Source organism: Tribolium castaneum, chromosome 6 (assembly GCF_031307605.1).
Source record: "Tribolium castaneum strain GA2 chromosome 6, icTriCast1.1, whole genome shotgun sequence".
Lineage (NCBI taxonomy): Eukaryota > Metazoa > Arthropoda > Insecta > Coleoptera > Tenebrionidae > Tribolium > Tribolium castaneum.
This window is the reverse complement of record NC_087399.1, coordinates 1,218,472-1,241,147: the sequence shown is the minus strand read 5'-3', so window position 1 is coordinate 1,241,147 and position 22,676 is coordinate 1,218,472. Positions and strand designations below refer to the sequence as shown.

The following is a 22,676-nucleotide window of genomic DNA, read 5'->3' as shown; positions in this document are numbered from 1 at the left end:
GACAAAGGCCTAAAACAATTAAATAAAAATTATTGGTCAAACTGAGAGAAACTATTAGAGATTTTCTAGCCATTTGAGTGAGTTTTTGGCTCAAAAAAAATAAATCGCTTGAAATTCATTCAGATGTTTTGATTTTTTTTAGGGAAAGTTCTTGTAAACTGTGATTTTCCACTAAAAATTAGCTAAATCTCTAGGAATTAGCTGAAATAATTTGACGATTTTTTACTTCGTTTGCCGACAAAGCTCAGATTTTTTAGACTTGTAGCAAAATTTTTGGTGAATTTTCGGTTGAAACACAAAATAAATCGCATGAAACTAACGTAATTTGATTTTTACTTGGTTAATAAGTAGGTTTTTGCTTTAAAAAATATTTTATTACTGAGACATCTGTCATTTGGCGATTTTATCTAAAGCTTGATCACATTTGGGAGTGGATCCATATTTGCGGTTGGTTGATGGACTTTTAGGAACCATAAATCATATTTGGATTTCGACGTGATGCTATTTATGTAGCTTGAATCCATTTGAGTTATGTAACCATCAATAATTGAATTTAAATTGTGCCTACTTTGGTCGATTGTATGTGCATGTGGGATTATGAAATGTACCACACGAGACAAAAATCCCAAGCATCTATGTTTCGCATTTTTGCCTAACTGTTTTTATGGAAAAGTTATTTTGGAAAAAAATCTGCACCTTGTAGTGTTTGCATTTCGCGCACTTAATTACAAAAATCCAGCCGTGTTAAATCCTCAATTTCCGTGTAATTGGCAAGGTTACCATATCGTTTGACTTTTCGCCGATTGAGGGCGTGTATAACCATCCAAATCGCAATTTCCCATGACATAATTAAATTTGCAATCAGAATTCCGGCGTAATTATCCAGGTAATGACCGAAAATGAACGCGAAATCGATAACTCTCGTGCTGCATCTGCCGTTTGGGCATTTCTTTAACGCGACGACTGCGGAAAATACGTGTAAAGAATACGGGAAACGCGTCAAGGGAGCGCTATTTCCTCAAAATCTGCAACGAACACGAACCGAACTCAATCAAGTGAAATTGTCAATGTTTTTGTGACCTAGTGGCACACTTGGCGTAATGACGCTTTTCGGATGTACTAATCTACTTCCTTTTTTTTGTAAACTTTCGGTTTGAATATTTTAAGGCGCCGATACAGATATTATGCAAATTAAGGCGAGTCCTGTTATCGCGACTTCCTTCGGACCGTTTTTAACGCCGCTAAATCACTTTTGTTTGCGCCAACTTTAGCCAGATAAGCTAATCAAACTTGGCGCTTTGTCCTTTTCAAACTTCTCCTGAAAATTTTATTATTTCAGCGGAGGTCTTGACATTTCGAGTGACGAAACCGAGATCCGATTACCGCACGTTCACTTTATCGATCGAAATTATGTAATTAAAAATTGTAATTACAATTGACTTAGGAGAAAGTATTAATGAGAAGAACAGCTTCCTGAAAGTGCGTCATTTTTTTTGGATCACTACAACAAATTAAGTGTCTACTACACCCTAAGTAAAAGACTAGAGAAAGGTGAAAGTTATACGTCGCGCAATTAATTTAACATTTACTTGTAATTGACACTCGTTACTCGGCTAATTTTAATACAACGGTTCCCAAGCTTTAATTTTGCTAAATGTATTCGAACAATAACTAAACTCCATTATCTAGTGTAACCTCAAGCTTGTATTATTGTGTTTTATTGGCAATTACGTGGCAAAATTAGATTTAATCTCGAATCGAATGGATCTTAAACTGGAAAGTTTTATTGTGGAAATCGCAATAAAATTATTAATGTTCGTCTATAGGCCGCAGTGGCGGCTCGCTACGTGAAACCCGAGCCAATCTAGATAATTTAATTAATTTAATTCTAACAAATACGTTAAATACGAGAAAAACTACTCAATTTTTCCTCACATAATTTTCTCAAAATACAGGCTGTCCCAACAATCCGAAAAAGCTCCCAGACTTAACTATTTAAATCTACATGTAAAAATGGAAAAAAATATAATTTCGGAAACACCCTGTACCTATACTTGAAAATAATTTAGGTGAGTAAGGGCACAGTTTTCGCAAAAAAAATAATTTCCTAAGAAGTAAAGGTCAATAATGGACTTTTTCCCATCGCTGGGACACTCTGTAGATTTTATGTTTGGGTATTTACATTGTTCGTATGCAGATGTGAAAAAATCGGCGTTGTTTCAGTGACCTCGTTTGGCACGAAACAAAATAGATGTAGTCAGCTTCTAGAATATTTCAATCGCCACCTGTTACTACAAATACCGGTCTAAAGACAAAAAGGCAATGAAAGTGCCGTGTTAATAACGAGGCCGCTAAAAATGCTCCAAGAGCTACGGCAGACGAAATAAATTCAGTTGCTCCTCCGTCTGTGCAGAATTTGCATTTGAAATCGTTCTTTTATTTATATTGATTTAGTTAAACGGAATTGGAAGTGATTGAATCGCGTTTTATTAAATTAAAATAAACACAAGCACAAGTCATTGGTTCGAAATTAACTCCGTAAAGTTTCTTCGTTCGGTAATTCCAGACATCAAAGCGTCGTCGAAAAATTCAAATAAAAGGTATCTACTGGCATTTCTTGCCTCGATTCAAAGGTACACCTATTCTTTATTCGGGCTTGTGTGCACGGCTGGCCTTTTCAATGATCAGTTAAGCCCTATCCCCGGTTACAAATCCCTCACGACAACGTCACCGATCCCTTTCTAATGTGTGTGTGTGTTCACAGGAAATCGTATTTGCTTCAGCACGACTCTGTTTGCTTTTTTAAAACTGGAGATCGATTTGGTTTCTTCACTTTCCGCACATTTTTTCCTCTCACTTTTAATTTAATGGCGGCAAGGGATGAATGCTAATAGCTCGCACTTTTCGCGCTCTTTTTTCCACCAGCTGCTTCTTGTCGGACTCTCTATTTTCGGATTCTCAAGCATCCTTTCTTTGCTTTGTCGGAGCGTAAATATAAAATTTGAAAGAAGTGTGCGGCTTTGTCGGAGACTATTTCGGTTACGGCTAACAACTCTAACGTTTACGTAACTCTTTTCAATCGTTCCAACATTTAATTTGCCCGCCGTTTCGACCCAAAATGGCGCCTGTACTGCACTAGCGCCATCTAGTGATTGTTTTTATAAGTAGTGGGAAATAAAGCTATCAGCGCATCAACATTTACGACCTCTTCTATAAAAGACTTTTTAAATTTAGTTTTTGATTTAGTGGTCCTCAAAGACTCGTTTACGACTCAATAAAGTCGAATTTATTTTTAAATCGAACACTAAAACACTTTGAAATAAGCGTATTTGCATATTCTGTTCAATTTTATGATTTAGGCTTGAAAACCACCCGATTTTTTTTTTTTTGGTTTTTCAGCGGCCTTGGTGCCGGAAAAAACTATTTAGCGCGCAGCAAGGCCGAATAGATTTTCGTTGGGAAACACACCGGTGTGAAGCGAAACAAAAGGTTGATGTACGCAAAAATCGTGCGGACAAAATCGTATTTCGGATCTTCGATAGATTGAGTGCTTTTGGCCGATTTCTCAATCCTAAACAGCGTGCTCTCGACCGAAAAATTACTTATTCTTGGGCAAGAGTGCAAGTCATGAGGTTCAAAAATTTTCGAAAGTTGGCTAAAATCAAACATTCAACTCGCATGATTTAAATTACCATTTCAAAAAATGTTAAACAATTAAATTATTTAATTTGATGAAAAGAAAGTTTCCAACTTATACAATGATTATTTCATAATTGTTTGTTTTAATAGAAACTTTGGCTTTGTTCTCGTAAATTCGGAGGTTGTTGACACAAAACAGTCCGTCTCCCCTTTTTAATTTTTGAAGTTGTCGCCCCTAAAAAATTAAGTCGCTGAAAAATGAAAGAATTTTCGCACAGCCGGATAATTATGCGTAAAACCCCTGAAATAATCATCTGTCTCCTCCAAGCAGAAGCATTAATAACGTCGCGAAAGTCAACAAAAGAAATAACTTCAGTATTAAGTTAGATGATTCAGTGCAGTTTTTCCAAGTTGGAAATTGTGGCAGTGGCGACCGCCAACTTCCCGCAAAAATGTGTGCCTCTGTCGAGGTTTCGGAAAAAATCGCGTCGGAAATTCACGGCTGTTTTTGCCTCGATTCTATTTAATTAAAAGGTTGGGATTTTCAGAATCGATTCGTTGCACGTAAATTGCTAATTGCAACAATCCGGAGACCTTCGCAAAAAGTGCGATTTTCGCCCCTTGCTTAATCTTGAAGCAGTGCTTTCAAAACTGGGCAATAATCAATATTCGCAGGTTGTTTACCCAAACCGGAAACGTTCTACATGCAGTTAAACGTTGCGTGGACATGTCCATGCAAACGCCGCTCGAATTACAACTTGGGCGACAAAAATTATGATAATTCGGCTTTCATCCGATTGTATAATCTCTTTTGTTTGCGAGATTTTAATCAAATTGCATAAAATCTAATTGGGACGAGTTTTGCATCGAATTATACAACGAAACTTTCACAGCGACGCGCTTCTCAATCCGAAAATCATTGAAAAAATTTAGGAACCCAACAAATTGTTTTTAATTCTCTACACTTGAACGACGGTTACTTTTCCTTTTCTTCATTTCACGACTGGCTGGACACGCGGCAAAAATTATCGCAGGGCCGGCTCAGGGCTTGATAAGAAAGGAATTCGCGACGAATTGAATACAAGGATGGGGGCGAGGTCTCCAAATTGCCCGAATCCGACACTGCATAACTCAATAATGCCCGATTTTGTGACTTTTGAAATAAAAAACATTTTGCAAAATTTCAGTCAGAAACAATCATTTTTCAAGGGAAAAACCCACTTGTTTTTCAGATCTCATAACAAACAAAATTGCTAAAATTGCTAAAATAAAATAAAATAATGTTCAATGTTAGTTGTGTTTTTTTGGCTTAGTTTTAACGAAATTTTGCTAAAATAACTCATTAAATCGAGCGATAAAATAATTAATTTCGATTTTAGTTGGTGATTTTTCGGTTTGTTTTAGCGAGTTTAAAAACTTGTTTAAAGGTTTGAAATGAAAATAGTAAAAATAACAATTTTCTACGAAGGTTTTTGAGATTTTGGCTTATTTTTGACGAAATTTCGCCCAAAAACGCACTAAATTGAGTGAGAAAAGCTAAAGTAACATAAATTTCGATTTAATTTTGTGATTTTTGGATCTGTTATATTACATTTCTTAAAAAAAGAATTTAGTTTTGTTTAAAGAGTAAAAGAAGGTAAGAATAACACAATTTTCGAGTAAATGTTTTGGTTTACTTTGACGAAATTACACTCAAAAACGCATTAAATCTAGCAAAATTGCATAATTTTTTATCTAATTTGCTGACTTTTTGATCTGGATATAAAAATCGAAGTCCAAACATTTTTTAAAGGTTCTGACCTTTTCTGACCATTTCTGACTAAATCTTGTGTAGTTTGGCTTTATTTTTGACGAAATTTCTCCCAGAACACATTAATCAAGCGAGGCAAATTAAAGTAGCTATAATTTTGAACTTGTTTGGTGGTTTATCGGTCTGTTTTGGCGAGATATCTTAAATAATTAAGTTCAAAAACTTGTTTAGAGGGTTGAAACATGCAAAAATAACAAATTTAAAAAAATACGAATAATTCTTTGATTTTTTGGCTCTTTCGTCAGTTCTTTTTGTACAAACTTGCTAAAGCACACAACAAAAAAGCAAAATAACGGTATTTTTTACTTTTTCTACAAGTTTTCGCTAAACCACTAGCATCAAAATCACCAGATCTGGTGAAAATTCATTGGTTCCACTACAGTTGGTTTATTTCTGAGACGAAATTTTACACATTGTAAGCAAGTTTGTTACACATTTGATCAATATTTATGGAGTTAATTTCTCGAATTTCACTCATTAGAAAATTAATGAGACAAGAAAACATAACGTCGACAGGTAAAACACGGTAATTGACAAGTTTTTTACTAATTGAATTGAATTTCAGTAAATAAAAAATGGGTAAAATTGTCTTAATTATGGTGTTAATTATGGGAATGTACCTAAGATTTGATGTTTTGTTTGCGAAATAAGACATTTGTGTTTCTGGTCGATTTGTCCCGTTCTTAATTAAAAATTTGCGCGGAGATTAGTGCAGGGTGGCTTTAATTTGCAATAAAAACGCCGTAAATCTCCATTTAGGAGCAGTGTTTGCACTCTCGACGGGTCAATTAGGAGCGCCGGTCCGGGAATCCTCCTTGTGGCGCACCCTTCGTCCTTTTTTTTAATTAAATTCACGCGATTTTATTTTATCGCACTATATATGGCTATGGCAATCCATAAAAGCGGCGAAAAAAACCGCCATAAAACCTAAGTCGTCTCTTATTTGGCGTCCATTCCAAACTATCCGGAACATCTGGATCCGGATTCGGCTCCGGTTTATTCAATGCGCCGTTAAAGTTATTGTTATTGCCGTTCCGGGTTTTAAATTTCGGAGCGTCCGCGTCGCCAAAAAGTGCAAGCGACTTGTTTAAATCGAGGTCATCGCCGCCCCTGACCGGTGTCATGTTGTAATTTAGGAATATGGCTCCCGGGGGCGGCATACTTCATCCACTTGACACCGAACGCGTGATCCCACAGCGGACCATTAACCGGAAAGTCGTCGGTTGACGGAGTTTTTTCTAATTTCGCTCTTTATTAAAAAAAAAAACGTTGATTTCGCCCCGAGTTGCCGGTTCCGGGCACGACTTGGATCGCTTCCAGAAATTAAATAATCTGCATTTGCGCCAGGTCAAGCGCACCAGACGGATCGCAAACAGAATCTCGCAAGCATGGTCAAACGGAAATTTCAATTTCTAGACGCAATTTTTTTTAATCATAATCGAAGTTTCCAGCCTGCAACGGCGCTCGTATTTCATTCGACTTTTCGCTAATTTCCATTCACAAACTTTGGCTAATTAAGTCGTAAACAAAAAGAGTGCAGTTCCAAGTTCGGGCGTGCATTGTAAAATATGTCGACTGCAGGTATCTGGAATTTGATGCAAACTTTGGCACACAATCACCGCTTTACCTAATTCAAATAAACACACACTTATTATTTGAAATGCAAATCCTCAAAATTTCCGAGTATTTTTAGGTCGAATTTTCATAAAAAACACTACAGCTCGTAAGGATCTGGCTGCTTTTTCAGCTGGAGAATTTCTTTCAGAGCTGGCAACGGTGGCATAAGTAATTCATGCACTTAATTAGCCCAACAATGAGACAGTTGTGTGAATTCTTCGTTCGTTGCATCCGTGCTTTCGCCAGAGGTCGAAATTTCAGTGAAAAATTGATGCAATTGAGGGTTGAGATAGAGATCTCGAATCCGGCTGACAACGACTGACTTTCGAATAATTGCACATTTCAAAGTTCAAGGATCGGGCAGGGCTTTACTGCCTTGCTCTAGGGCGTAGAAAAAAACTCATCCCAAATGGGATTTATTGTCGAATTACTTCACCAAAATATTTCGCCCGCGATAGCTTTTTATTCCCGGAAATCCCTTAATTACCCAAGTTTACTCATTAGTGCTCTTTGACTCGACTTTCCCAAGGGTAATTACGCGAATTATTGACGAATCCTTTCGGCGCGTTTTCTTTCAAACACCTCGATTTATCACTACTACGGATATCTAAAGGCTAGGAAGCGACATGACGGACGAAGAAAACGGTCCCGGCCGAGGTAGTTTCGTTAATGGCGCCAGAGAGCGCACTTGTTCCAGTTTTCAGAACAATGAATTTGAAAAATTGATGGATTTCTGTAACGGTTAGCACAAATCTAATAAAAAAATATAGGCAAATAGAGCATTCAATTCACAATAGTACGACATAAACGTAATGCAAAATTTTTATCGTAAAGTATATTTAAAAAAATTTCAAACTTTTACCAACTTGTAATCTGCCCCATATTTTTCAAAACGCTGCGAATACGGTTACAGATATAGGAAAAATGTAAAGAAGAAAGTTGTAGAGAATTAAATTTTCTACAAAAAAGTCCGCGACACCATATCATTATGTTCAACCATTTACACCCCAAAGTCGCTCAAAGACGCTCAAGTGGCAGATTTGCTTCATTTTGCCGGAGGTCAAGTATTGGAAAGTTAATTTATAACTAAACCGTTGATGATAGAAATATGGCGTCTATTTAATTCTCTACAACTTTGTTCCTCACACTTTTTTTGTGTATTCAACCGTATTTGCAGCGTTCGTAAAAATTTAGATGGAACGCAAATTGATAATTCTGAGATAATTCTTTACACATCGTCCTACATTTATTAAAATTCTGGGAATACGGTTAAAGATACGAGGACCAAAGTTGTAGAGAATTAAATTTCCTATAAAAAATCCCATATTTCAATCTTCAGCGGTTTAGTTATAAATTAACTTTCTGTTACACTCCCAGCGATCGATGGTTAAATCCTTACTACAAGACCCCAGTTGGTGTTCTTGTTTTATACACGATTTATTTCCGCAAAGTAGATTTTTTCCCGTCGACTTGTCTCAGCTAATGACATTTTGTCACTTGGAGACTTAATCTGGAGGGCTCTTGTGCCGCTCGTTGCGCCAGAAGGGCCCACTCAATCATCTATTTACATTTTTTTACGTGCTGCTTTAATTGCTATTTGCACAAAAGAATTCAATCTAACGGTTCTTCGATCTTCCTTGAGCAGTCCGGTCCTGCATTTCCCTATTGTGTGGTTTGATGGACAGTTTCATTTTCATGAGGAAATTCCTCGGGTCCTTGTCGAGCGCGAAAAGCCCTCATTCCATTGTTGTATTTTTTCCTCGTTGAAACGCAAAAGGATTAAACATACGCCATTGTGATACCTGTTTTCGTGGGAGTATCACCTTGGCTACACCATTATTATACCTCGAATCATCATGCCTTTCTAATTTACCGATCGGTTCGAATGGTACGCGGGCTCTTCCTCACCCATATACCCATGGACTGGTTCTGCAGGCTTTTATGGACTCCATTCAGTGGCCTAATGAGTCACTTGACGAGATTTTCATTCATCTCGCGACTCTGTTATTGCATAACTATATGAAAATCGGCGAAAACCGCCACACAAAGAGTGGATGCTTATGCAAATTCCGCAACGAGCGAGAGGAGGACGCCAGATCGAGCCTTTTCGTAATTGGCTGGAGCGAGACCGTTTGGATGTGAGAACAGGATTTTTTCTTGTGGAAAGTTCAGCGGATTCCTTTCACTTTATATCTTGTTGAAATTTGTACGAATCGAACCTGAATCTTAACTAGGGGAATTAATTTTCAACCCCTTGTTGCGGTCCACACACACAACCGACGAATGTTGCATCTGTGGTCGTGACACTGAGGGTGTGATTTATGACAGTGGGTAGAAAAAGACGCTCGAAAGCTGTTTTGTCGGAGGTGGTGCGAGACGAGTTTGTCACTTGTAGGGGAACGGCTGGAAAAATCAAACAGATGGCCGAACCACCGGAAACACACACCCTCACAAAAACACACATAAAATTACATAATTTTGGCAAAAATGCAAATACTGGACTTTCACTAATGTTGCTACGGCGGATCAAGGGTCACTCGTGACGAATTCTTCCGACAACAATAAAACGGAGGGGCCTCAGGTAGAAGCGATTTGAAAAGACCGTGAAGATGAGGGTTCCCAGCCCGACGTTTCGAGGAATGTTTGTTTCGGTTCGCTCAAAACTTGTGCATGAAGCGATCGCTCGATTTTTGAGCTGTGAGCGGAAGTTTGGCTTCTATTATCACAGGAAGCAGTCTCGAACTAATTAATAGTTATCAGCGTCTTGAAAAATGATAAATATGCCAGTGCAAGTGCATGTACATGTACCCAATTAGACAGAAATGTAAAAAATTCAACGCTGGAGGTTTGTTCAAGTGTGGCAAATTTCGACCATAAAAACTCGCTCAAATTATTAATTGAACGGCAAGTGTGGAATTATCTGATCAAATATCATCGAGTCACGCTAACTTTCGCCAATGAAGCCATTTACATAAATCTGGGATGATTTTTCTAGGAATACGTCTCAAAACTGCTTGGAAATGCAAAGTCATTTTAGAATTTATGTTGCGTTTGCATTTTTCTATAAATAATAAGCTTATTTGTTATGATTTGCATAACGACACATCCTTTGTATCTGTGTTTCTTATTACCGGCATTCCACGAGCTGCAATAGTGCAATAGCCTGCCTCAACCAAACCACTCTTATGAAAAAAAAAGGTTCGCCAGGAAGCTGCTACCGAATTTAAAACACACAAACAACCAGAAAACAAGCCGAGAAAGCAGGACATTTTGATAATATAAAGAAGATTCAGGAAGGAATGAGGTTCAAAGTGTGTTTTTTTTGCTCAATGCAAACACTTGAGCGCATACAAAAAAATTGAAATTAAGAAAAGTAATCGCCATTTATACGCAATGAAGACGAAATCTAGTCTCGTGGTGGGAAAGGCCGGCCCTAGAACCTGTTTCTGTCTCATTTGTCCCTCGAATATTATTCGACCAATAAAAATGTAAAAATCACCTCCTCTTTACTTATCTAGCGCACAAAAAACTGCAAGGTGTTTGTCATTGGGTATTGATGGCCAATGCACTCCCAACCGTAAAGCAGGCCAATTGCAGGCGTTTAAGGAGTCGGCAAAAAACCGGTGTTTTATTATTTGGTGAATATCGGCTGATAATTGCCAAACCAACTGGAATTTGACCAATTCTGTGAAAATCTTGACTGTTAAATTAAATTTCAGTCAAAGTTAAAAGTGTTTTTTGTTCATTTTCTTCCAACAAATTATTTTGGGCCTTTTCCAACTGGGTTTCGAAAAATGACGTTATTTTTATTATTTCTTCCACATTTTGTACGTCTCTCAGTCTAAAACTCAGTAACTTCGCAAAATTTCCTCACAAAAGTTTGTTTAGGCATTTGTACTCGTATGTTTGAGACAGACCTTGAAAAAATACAAAAAATTCTCAATCATTTGACACTTTCGTCGAATTGATTTCACGTCCGCTAATTCATTAACTGCTTAATTCATTAAGGAAAATTGTTACTCTTTAAATAAATTTTCAAAACACAGTCTACATAGTTCATATAAATTCAAAACCTAACAAGTAGTACCCAAAATGGTCAAAATTTGATTTTTGGGTCAGAGAAGCGTAAAAAATTTTTTGGGCACTCGAACAATCCAAATATACCTAAAAATTCTACAGTTTGAATAATATCTTGACTTCCAACCTACAGAATTGTACAAAATTTTAAACTTTTACGTCCGAAATCGTTATAAATACCGTCTGAAATTTTCATTACGCCACGATAATTCTTACCTAGATTACGATACTAGGAGCAAAAGTTATACTTTATGTGGCTCAGCTCAACAATTTACTTCACTATGTTTGGCAAAACTTTGATTAAGTTGAAAAGTCGGGGTTTACTTCCTCGTTTTCTTTGTGAGCTTTATTGAAAAATGATTAAAGGAAGTCATAAAACCTTCAAAGTTATGCAGCGCAACATCAGAAAAAAGAGCGGAAATGCACAATTTGAATATGTGTTGGCACCGCATTCTCACCTTCTGAATCCCCCGGCTGGGAACGGAAACCTAAACCCTGAAGGCGGCGGCACTGGAACCGCCACCGGTCCTTGCCCCGCCACAACTTGCGGGGGCGGAAACGCCACTAAACCACTAGGCACTACATTGTTAGGTCCAACACTTTGAAGATGCGGTGGTGGTACCATCATAGGAGTCGGTAGTACCACATTAGGGGGCGGCACATTACTAGGTAGGGGTGAATACGGCGGCGGCATGTGACTATTGAGCAAATCCGGAAGCCTTTCATTTTGCAAAGTATTGGCTTGGGTACCACTGTCGACCGTATGTCGATGATTGGTACCGTTGGTTCGTCTTTGGTGGCGCCGCTCCCGCCGCTCCTTCCGTCTCTGCTCCCTGGTGGTGGCCGTCGTCTCCGGCGGCGGCGGACAAACGGCGATCTCGTCCGTCTGCGCCTCCGTGGAGGTGAAGGTTCGCACCACGTTCACGGAAGTGGGGTTGTGGACCGTCACTTGAGTGGTTCCCGAGCCCAGCGGCATGATCTGCACGTTGGAAACATTGTTCCCTTCGAGGGTATTCAAGCATTGGATGGTTGGTACCGAAGATACGACGTTGACTGGAACCGCTCGGTAGAAATTCACGTTGATGTTGCTAACGTTGGGCATTTGCTTGGGCACGGAGGCGCTCCGGAGGTGGGTTATGGGGTCCTGGGTGCGGACGGGTTCCGAGCCGTTGCGCGGATGGACGCTCCGCGATGGTACCGACGCCCGTCGCGGGTTCTCGGGCAGACCCACGACATTGGCGCTGCTCAGGCCATGGGTTCCCGTCGGGATGCTCAGCACGTTGGTGGTGGCACCGGGGTCGGGTTCCGTGACTTCCAGGTGCATATCACTGTTTTTGCAGGGCAACACATCACAATCACTGACACTATCACCGGTACCACCGTCGAGTAACTCCAGTAAACTGGCTTGACTGTTCAACCTACTTGCAGCATAACAAGAGAACGCGTCACGTGACGGCTTGCCGGGCCGCGATTGGCTGGGTGACGGCTTCAGGTTGTTCACCATTTGGGTTCGAAGATTTAGGTCTGATGAGTGTAAAGGGCCTTTGTTTGGCGACGACTCATCAAGGTCGCTTAACGTTACACTACTGCTGCAAGAGCTGCAGTTCTGGTACTCGTACGGTTGCCACAACAGCGAACTCAGAGCCTCCTCCACGTCCTGGTGGAACGAATTCCTGTTCCGATCACGGGAACAGGACGGGTCATTATCACAAACGGCTTTAGAGGCACTTGAATCGCCCAATGTCTGGACATTGAGGATATTCAACGTGGTTTTATCCTCATCGAGGGGCTTTTTGATACAAAATAGCTTGTTTTTGAGACTGTGGCTCTTTTTATCGCCCACGTTACGATTGATTTCGGCATTTTCCGCACAGATTAAGCTATTGGGGTGACTCCAGGAGTTATTCCGCGGCGGGTAATGTTTCCGGGTGAACTTCCGGGACGGCGAGTCCGGCGGACGACCCTCTTCCGGGAAATTATTGAAAGTGGCCATAGTTTTTCATCGGAACGGTCATAGTTCAACGGAACCTGAAAAAACACAAACAAATCATTTGCATTCAAAACAGGCGGTTTGATGCAATTGCGGCCAAAGTTTAAACGAGTTGCGAAGACACGACCTGATTAGTTAAATTGGGGCCTCAAGGACCCCAACACATATAGACAACCAACCTCGCAACGCATTTTTTTGGCCAAAAAGGCAAAAGAAAGCCATTGTCTTGTATTTAAATCTGATATTTCAATTTCACAGTCGGGGAAACCCTGACGTGATTGAGGGGGCGTAAAGTCGGACCCTACAAAGAAAAAACAGGCAGGCTTCCTGCTACTGACGTTTTTAATCCGAATTATCTCGCTAGTTTCGTTCGATTTTTCAAACAAATAACAAACAAACAGTCAATTTATAATTGAAATCAGGTTCGGAGAAAATCTCTCGCCCGTTGAAAGTGTTGGGAATTTCGGAGGTTTTCTTTGTCCAAGACAGCCGGAAAATTGTGTGGGAACGACAAAGCCCGTTTGTCTTTGTTTCTAGATACATTTAAATTTCACAATCGTGATCCAAGGGAAAAAACGCAAAGGCACCCCCGCAGGGGTGGAAAACTGTTAGTGGCATTTTTAATCCGCGTAAACATAGTTGTGTCATTAGTTTCGCTTCAACTTGTAAATAGAAACCTCCGTCCTAAATTCGCCAATAACGACATTATAATGACGTTCTCAAAATAAAATTTCACTCTAATCTGAATTAATTCTTTGTTTTGGACGGCGATAACAGTTTTCTCTTCTGAATCATGTGCTGTGTATCAGAAGGAGATAACGACTATCTACCACCTGCTTGAAACTTAATTACAGGAATGTACGGCAAGCTCAAAATAGCGTGCCTGTGATTTATGGAATTTTTGAGGCCTCGATAAACTCAGCGGAAATTAGGTCCCGGTAATGATTATGATTGATATTTGCGCTGTAAAGCTTCATTGTTTTCGGTAAAAACACATTAACCCAAAATTGGAACTAAAAACAAACAAAATCACCGCCTGGAGACCTGAGCGAATTCATTCCAAATAATAAAAAATTGACTGAAAGTCCAAATAATTTTTGTGAGCCCGGTTTTAATATAAAATTGCACAAAAAGCCACTTGAAAGTCGCAAAAAGCAGGAATAAATTCAGACGCCGTGCTTTGTATCCCCTGGATATTGAAAAAGGAAAAATAGGAAATGTTGACTTGGCAGTTTAATTAAACATTTATTAACGAAATTTGAACACAAGCAAAAAATTGAAGGATTTCACAATAGTTCCTGCCCTCTCCAAAACAGAATATTAAATTCCTCTTGTTCTTAAGCAAGGAACATTAGTCGCGCTATTTTTTGTTCCCTCTGTTGATTTTGCCATTAAATCGAAAAAGTTGTAAATTATAAAGAAGCCTTCTCTAATTCCTCTTTTACATTTTAATCGCGGCATGAGGATTACATGCAAATGCCGTATTACTGGTTGCATAACAATTAAAGCGGATTTTTCACCATTTTTGTAATTTCATTTCAGCAATTTGTAACACGAAATGCATTTTAATTACACACGATGTAGTTTTAATTTCCGCGCGGTGTGCAAACAGGCGAAAAATTTCCTGCGAACATCTCGAGACCGTTTAATGAGAACTTGCCAATCTGCTGTTCGTGATATCATATATACCGCAAAATTTTATTATCGAGCAAACGTGACGCCAATATTTTATGCGTTTTCGGAAAAGTGTCAAGTTTAATTTCCTGGCCCAAAAAACCAACACAACTTTTCTAAATTGATCCATAAAACGGAAACACAATTAATTATTAATAAAACAGCCAAGTAATATTGATTCAAGCGTTGTAAATAATAGAAAACCTCTCAAACTCGTCAAGTTTGTAGCGTTTTACTCTCCCTGAGGTTTCGTGATGTTTGGCCATATTTCCCCCATGTCTAGCTGAAGAGCTATTTCGTGAAACGGCTCCATCAAAAAATTAATTTACTTAAAGGCTGCATTCAGATTTAAGCACTTTTAACGTCCATAACAGGCAAAAAGCTTACGAAATAATTTAACCACAACATTGGAAATATTTAATTAGTTTATAATTAACAGAATTTCTCTCACAAATATTTATTTTTGCTTGTTTTAATTAACGAAATTTGGTGACTGGGTATAAATTTTTCTTGGTGTGACCAAGTTACGGAGGACTATAAGTTAGGAAACGAAACGAGGTACAAAATCGTCCAAAACAAATAGTACAGCAGAGTAAAAATGAGGGCGCTTCTAGTGTTATACCAAATCGTTTTAAATTAATTTAAATTCAACCAATTTACCAATTACTTGGCAAAAATGAAGAAATGTTGAGCTTTGCAGTCTTAACAGACTGAGAAAAATTTACAACTAAATTTTTATAAGAAACATCAGAAAAAAATAATTTAATGTTTAAAATTTGCGCTTCGTCACGTATTTTTCGAGACGCTGCGAATACGGTTAAAGATACAAGAAAATTGTTAAGAAAAAAGTTGTAGACAATTAAATTTCCTTTAAAAAAGTCCGCGAGACCATATCTCTATCATTAACGATTTAGGCCCCAAGGACGTTCAAAAAGGCTGAAGCGACGGATTAGTTTCATTTTACCAGTGGTCAAGTAACGGAAAACTTATTTATATCTAAACTGTAGAAGATAGAAATATGGTGTCGCGGACTTTTTTGTAGGAAATTTAATTCTCTACAACTTTGTTCGTTACACTTTTTTTGTATCTTCAACCGTATTCCCAGCGTTTTGATAAATATGGGACATTGTGTAAATTGCTAAAAGTTTGATTTTTTTTTAAATACAGTTTACGGTAAAATTCTTGCATTGTGTTTATGTCTTACTGTTGAGAATTTAATGCTTTGTCTGCTTGTATTTTTTGTTTACTACAAATACAACCATTTTATCAAAATCATTAAGAACTTGGCGCCATTAGCGGACCGTTTTATTTGGCGTCGTTTCGTATCCTAGCCTTGAGATCTCCGTAGTTTCGGTCCTCTAATTTTATAAAAGTGTTTCTCCGCAACTGGAGCGAAACATGTCAGATTTGGCAAAGCTCGAGGGGATGCTGGTCGTGTCACTAGAGGGTGCGCCTCCAAATTCACCCCTCGATACAGGAATTGCATCATCAGGCCAGATTTGTGCCGAGTTATGAATAAAATTAGCATAGCAAACGGAAAAAATGAAGAAATAAAAGTAGGTGTGTGACTCGGTTTTGGAGCAGAGTGTATAAAAGGCGGCGGCAGTTTGAGTTGGGTATTGGGGGCGAAATTTTCAGTTAGAGTAGCTTTATTATTACAACTCTCAGCGTGGAATAATGATCGTCGATCCGTATGTACACCAATTTTCGTTGAAACGATTTGAATGAGGGAGCTTTTCGCTTTCAAAGCTCTCACCGAGGCTCTAGATCCGACGTGACTTCCAGCAAACATGTTTATTCCGTTTTGATTGATGTCAGCACTCGGTTTTACTTACGATTCGCCATTTGCATAAGGCAAATATCAAGTCGGATTATTTACGTCTGGAATTTATACACGTCAGATAGTTTGTTTTTTAGGTAAAGTAATAGAAGCAGCGCTCCTGAGCCAATTTGTAAACACGCCACCCCGATTATTTATCGCGGTGGTGGAGAGATTTCATCACGTGGCTTTCGCGTTTTTTCACGAAATTCAAGCTCATCCACTTGAAATCTTATTTTAGCGCCGAGTGGCTGCTGAAAGGCCAATGCCGAGTGATTAAAACTTACTGAGTTTTATATTTTGGCCGTTTCCAGGCGGTCTATTGTTGAGCGCAAACAGTTTGTGTAACGAATTTTCCCGCCTAATTATTCCTTTGTCTAATCCGGGAAAACAAGCTCATATGTTGCTGCTGACCCGCTTGGACATGCCACAAATTCATTTTCAGCAAAATTTTTTAGACAAGCCACTGCAACAATGTGTTGAAAAACGGCCGCTGCGGCGGCCATAAATTGCTAAAATTCGAATCGGGTTTGCATAATAAATCACTTCCGGATTTATTGATACGTTTTACTCGATTATAAAAGGGGTTGGGGGCGGTTTAATTGATACGATTTGGCGGCGAAAATCAGTGCACGGTGTCAAATGCAGCGGGACCGCTGACAAGCCACTTAACACAGGTTTATGTTCCTAACGATGAGTGTACTGAATACTCCAGGATATGGGGAGACTGATCAATAAACTAAATGTTACGCGGGTTGTTCGCTAAATGGGCCGAAGTGGATTAGATTTCTCAATGGGATGGCAAAAGGCATTGTGACGCGAAAATTGTATTTTCGCACAAGAGAGGACAAATATTTACCAAATTGTTGGTGCACTCAAGAAGGGCTCAGGAAATGAAAAAAAATTAACTTGCTATTTTCTAATGACGGTTTCTTGCACTTTTAACAACTCGGAACGTTTCTCAAGGCATAGAAACGTGAAATGCCTACCACAGTTTTAAGCCAAGAGTGTTAATAACTTTTTTTAATTTTTTTATTTTCTCATTTACGGCTAAACTATTGTAAAAAGTGGAACTGTTTTGCTCCATACCCATGCACAATGATCCGGGGAATCGATTGGCATCGAGAAAATTGCCAAATTCCCAATAGTTTTTTAGTTATGAATTTTTTAAAATTTTACCAATTTTTGCATTTAGCAGCAAATTGCTCGAAAACTATTAGTCGGAGAACAATAATCTTTTTTGAAAAAAATAGATAATTTAAAGAGCTTTCCAACGATAATACACTTCATGGGGTTATCTCTAATAGTTCCGGAGCTATTGCTCGAGAAATGTTCCGGGTACCCGAAATCGACCAAAATCGCGACAAAAATTGAAAAAATCAAACATCAAAAAATTGAACATATGGACTTTTTGTGGACTTTTAACAACTTTAGTGGGTTGTTAAGACATATAGAAGTCCATAAAAATTTGCTGGAGTGAGTTTAAAAAAAAATTTTTTTTCATCTCTTTGAAGGTAAGTAGTGTAGTACTCAGGAAATTTTAAGCAAAAAAAATGAAAATTTTAAATTGCGTGAAAAATTAGTATAATAAAGAAAAAAAGCCGCTGAATCCAATAGAACAAACCGCACTGCTCTACGACTTTTAGTTTTCGAGTTATGAATTTTTTTAATGAATAAAATTTTTCATTATGACAAGTGGCTACCCTAAATTTAGGCAAAAATTTTTAAATTTTTAATTCTTGTGAAAAATCGATATAATATGTAAAATGAGCCGTAGAATTCAACCGAACAAACCGCAATGCTCTACGACTTTTAGTTTTTTTTTTATGAATTTTTTTAGTGAAAAACTTTGATCGCCTCTGTAGCCGGAACCGTTGCCCGGAGCGGCTCCGGGTTTGGTCGAAAAAATAGACAAAATTAAGCGCTATCAGATGGTTTTTTGTTCGTTGCTCTAAGTCTTACAGTTTCCGAGAAAAACGCAAAAAAAGGTTTCCATTTTCACTTTTTTTCAATTTTCAATCGCCAATTACGGCGAAACTATTAAAGATATCGAGAAACGGAAAAATGGAGGATAACCGGAATAAAAAACTCTACAAAATGGCATAGGACTTAAGGCGATATCTCGCAAAAAAATTTTCAATTTTCAAACGCCGATTGCGGCCAAACTAAAAGAGCTAGAAGAAAACGGTTTGTTCGATCGTAAAGAGCACATCAAAATCTATAAGATAGAATAGGTTTCATTTGATTTTGAGACACTTTAAAAATTGACCAATTTTAAGGGGGGGGGTGTTAACTTTTTTTTAATTTTTTTTATTTTCTCATTTACGGCTAAACTATTGTAAAAAGTGGAACTGTTTTGATCCATACCTATGCAAAATGATCCGGGGAATCGATTGGCATCGAGAAAATTGCCAAATTCCCAATAGTTTTTTAGTTATGAATTTTTTAAAATTTTACCAATTTTTGCATTTAGCAGCAATTTGCTCGAAAACTATTAGTCGGAGAACAATAATCTTTTTTGAAAAAAATAGATAATTTAAAGGGCTTTCCAACGATAATACACTTCATGGGGTTATCTCTAATAGTTCCGGAGCTATTGCTCGAGAAATGTTCCGGGTACCCGAAATCGACCAAAATCGCGACAAAAATTGAAAAAATCAAACATCAAAAAATTGAACATATGGACTTTTTGTGGACTTTTAACAACTTTAGTGGGTTGTTAAGACATATAGAAGTCCATAAAAATTTGCTGGAGTGAGTTTAAAAAAAAATTTTTTTTCATCTCTTTGAAGGTAAGTAGTGTAGTACTCAGGAAATTTGAGCAAAAAAAATGAAAATTTTAAATTGCGTGAAAAATTAGTATAATAAAGAAAAAAAGCCGCTGAATCCAATAGAACAAACCGCACTGCTCTACGACTTTTAGTTTTCGAGTTATGAATTTTTTTAATGAATAAAATTTTTCACTATGACAAGTGGCTACCCTAAATTTAGGCAAAAATTTTTAAATTTTTAATTCTTGTGAAAAATCGATATAATATGTAAACTGAGCCGTAGAATTCAACCGAACAAACCGCAATGCTCTACGACTTTTAGTTTTTTTTTTATGAATTTTTTTAGTGAAAAACTTTGATCGCCTCTGTAGCCGGAACCGTTGCCCGGAGCGGCTCCGGGTTTGGTCGAAAAAATAGACAAAATTAAGCGCTATCAGATGGTTTTTTGTTCGTTGCTCTAAGTCTTACAGTTTCCGAGAAAAACGCAAAAAAAGGTTTCCATTTTCACTTTTTTTCAATTTTCAATCGCCAATTACGGCGAAACTATTAAAGATATCGAGAAACGGAAAAATGGAGGATAACCGGAATAAAAAACTCTACAAAATGGCATAGGACTTAAGGCGATATCTCGCAAAAAAAATTTCAATTTTCAAACGCCGATTGCGGCCAAACTAAAAGAGCTAGAAGAAAACGGTTTGTTCGATCGTAAAGAGCACATCAAAATCTATAAGATAGAATAGGTTTCATTTGATTTTGAGACACTTTAAAAATTGACCAATTTTAAGGGGGGGGTGTTAACTTTTTTTTAATTTTTTTTATTTTCTCATTTACGGCTAAACTATTGTAAAAAGTGGAACTGTTTTGATCCATACCTATGCAAAATGATCCGGGGAATCGATTGGCATCGAGAAAATTGCCAAATTCCCAATAGTTTTTTAGTTATGAATTTTTTAAAATTTTACCAATTTTTGCATTTAGCAGCAATTTGCTCGAAAACTATTAGTCGGAGAACAATAATCTTTTTTGAAAAAAATAGATAATTTAAAGAGCTTTCCAACGATAATACACTTCATGGGGTTATCTCTAATAGTTCCGGAGCTATTGCTCGAGAAATGTTCCGGGTACCCGAAATCGACCAAAATCGCGACAAAAATTGAAAAAATCAAACATCAAAAAATTGAACATATGGACTTTTTGTGGACTTTTAACAACTTTAGTGGGTTGTTAAGACATATAGAAGTCCATAAAAATTTGCTGGAGTGAGTTTAAAAAAAAATTTTTTTTCATCTCTTTGAAGGTAAGTAGTGTGTACTCAGGAAATTTGAGCAAAAAAAATGAAAATTTTAAATTGCGTGAAAAATTAGTATAATAAAGAAAAAAAGCCGCTGAATCCAATAGAACAAACCGCACTGCTCTACGACTTTTAGTTTTCGAGTTATGAATTTTTTTAATGAATAAAATTTTTCACTATGACAAGTGGCTACCCTAAATTTAGGCAAAAATTTTTAAATTTTTAATTCTTGTGAAAAATCGATATAATATGTAAAATGAGCCGTAGAATTCAACCGAACAAACCGCAATGCTCTACGACTTTTAGTTTTTTTTTTATGAATTTTTTTAGTGAAAAACTTTGATCGCCTCTGTAGCCGGAACCGTTGCCCGGAGCGGCTCCGGGTTTGGTCGAAAAAATAGACAAAATTAAGCGCTATCAGATGGTTTTTTGTTCGTTGCTCTAAGTCTTACAGTTTCCGAGAAAAACGCAAAAAAAGGTTTCCATTTTCACTTTTTTTCAATTTTCAATCGCCAATTACGGCGAAACTATTAAAGATATCGAGAAACGGAAAAATGGAGGATAACCGGAATAAAAAACTCTACAAAATGGCATAGGACTTAAGGCGATATCTCGCAAAAAAATTTTCAATTTTCAAACGCCGATTGCGGCCAAACTAAAAGAGCTAGAAGAAAACGGTTTGTTCGATCGTAAAGAGCACATCAAAATCTATAAGATAGAATAGGTTTCATTTGATTTTGAGACACTTTAAAAATTGACCAATTTTAAGGGGGGGGTGTTAACTTTTTTTTAATTTTTTTTATTTTCTCATTTACGGCTAAACTATTGTAAAAAGTGGAACTGTTTTGATCCATACCTATGCAAAATGATCCGGGGAATCGATTGGCATCGAGAAAATTGCCAAATTCCCAATAGTTTTTTAGTTATGAATTTTTTAAAATTTTACCAATTTTTGCATTTAGCAGCAATTTGCTCGAAAACTATTAGTCGGAGAACAATAATCTTTTTTGAAAAAAATAGATAATTTAAAGAGCTTTCCAACGATAATACACTTCATGGGGTTATCTCTAATAGTTCCGGAGCTATTGCTCGAGAAATGTTCCGGGTACCCGAAATCGACCAAAATCGCGACAAAAATTGAAAAAATCAAACATCAAAAAATTGAACATATGGACTTTTTGTGGACTTTTAACAACTTTAGTGGGTTGTTAAGACATATAGAAGTCCATAAAAATTTGCTGGAGTGAGTTTAAAAAAAAATTTTTTTTCATCTCTTTGAAGGTAAGTAGTGTAGTACTCAGGAAATTTGAGCAAAAAAAATAAAAATTTTAAATTGCGTGAAAAATTAGTATAATAAAGAAAAAAAGCCGCTGAATCCAATAGAACAAACCGCACTGCTCTACGACTTTTAGTTTTCGAGTTATGAATTTTTTTAATGAATAAAATTTTTCACTATGACAAGTGGCTACCCTAAATTTAGGCAAAAATTTTTAAATTTTTAATTCTTGTGAAAAATCGATATAATATGTAAAATGAGCCGTAGAATTCAACCGAACAAACCGCAATGCTCTACGACTTTTAGTTTTTTTTTTATGAATTTTTTTAGTGAAAAACTTTGATCGCCTCTGTAGCCGGAACCGTTGCCCGGAGCGGCTCCGGGTTTGGTCGAAAAAATAGACAAAATTAAGCGCTATCAGATGGTTTTTTGTTCGTTGCTCTAAGTCTTACAGTTTCCGAGAAAAACGCAAAAAAAGGTTTCCATTTTCACTTTTTTTCAATTTTCAATCGCCAATTACGGCGAAACTATTAAAGATATCGAGAAACGGAAAAATGGAGGATAACCGGAATAAAAAACTCTACAAAATGGCATAGGACTTAAGGCGATATCTCGCAAAAAAATTTTCAATTTTCAAACGCCGATTGCGGCCAAACTAAAAGAGCTAGAAGAAAACGGTTTGTTCGATCGTAAAGAGCACATCAAAATCTAT

The 22,676-nt window shown here is 37.4% G+C and overlaps 1 protein-coding gene across 2 annotated transcripts in view; it reads right to left on the bottom strand.

The window, feature by feature from the left end:
* LOC657358 (uncharacterized) overlaps positions 1–22,676 on the bottom strand; it is a 61,041-nt gene that overhangs the window by 10,209 nt on the left and 28,156 nt on the right. For both annotated transcript variants that reach the window (XM_001810906.4, XM_064357233.1), the window contains one exon: positions 11,602–13,171. In XM_001810906.4, the coding sequence (XP_001810958.1) occupies positions 11,602–13,136 (1,535 nt within the window). In that variant the 5' untranslated portion in view covers positions 13,137–13,171. The remainder of the gene's footprint in view (positions 1–11,601; positions 13,172–22,676) is intronic.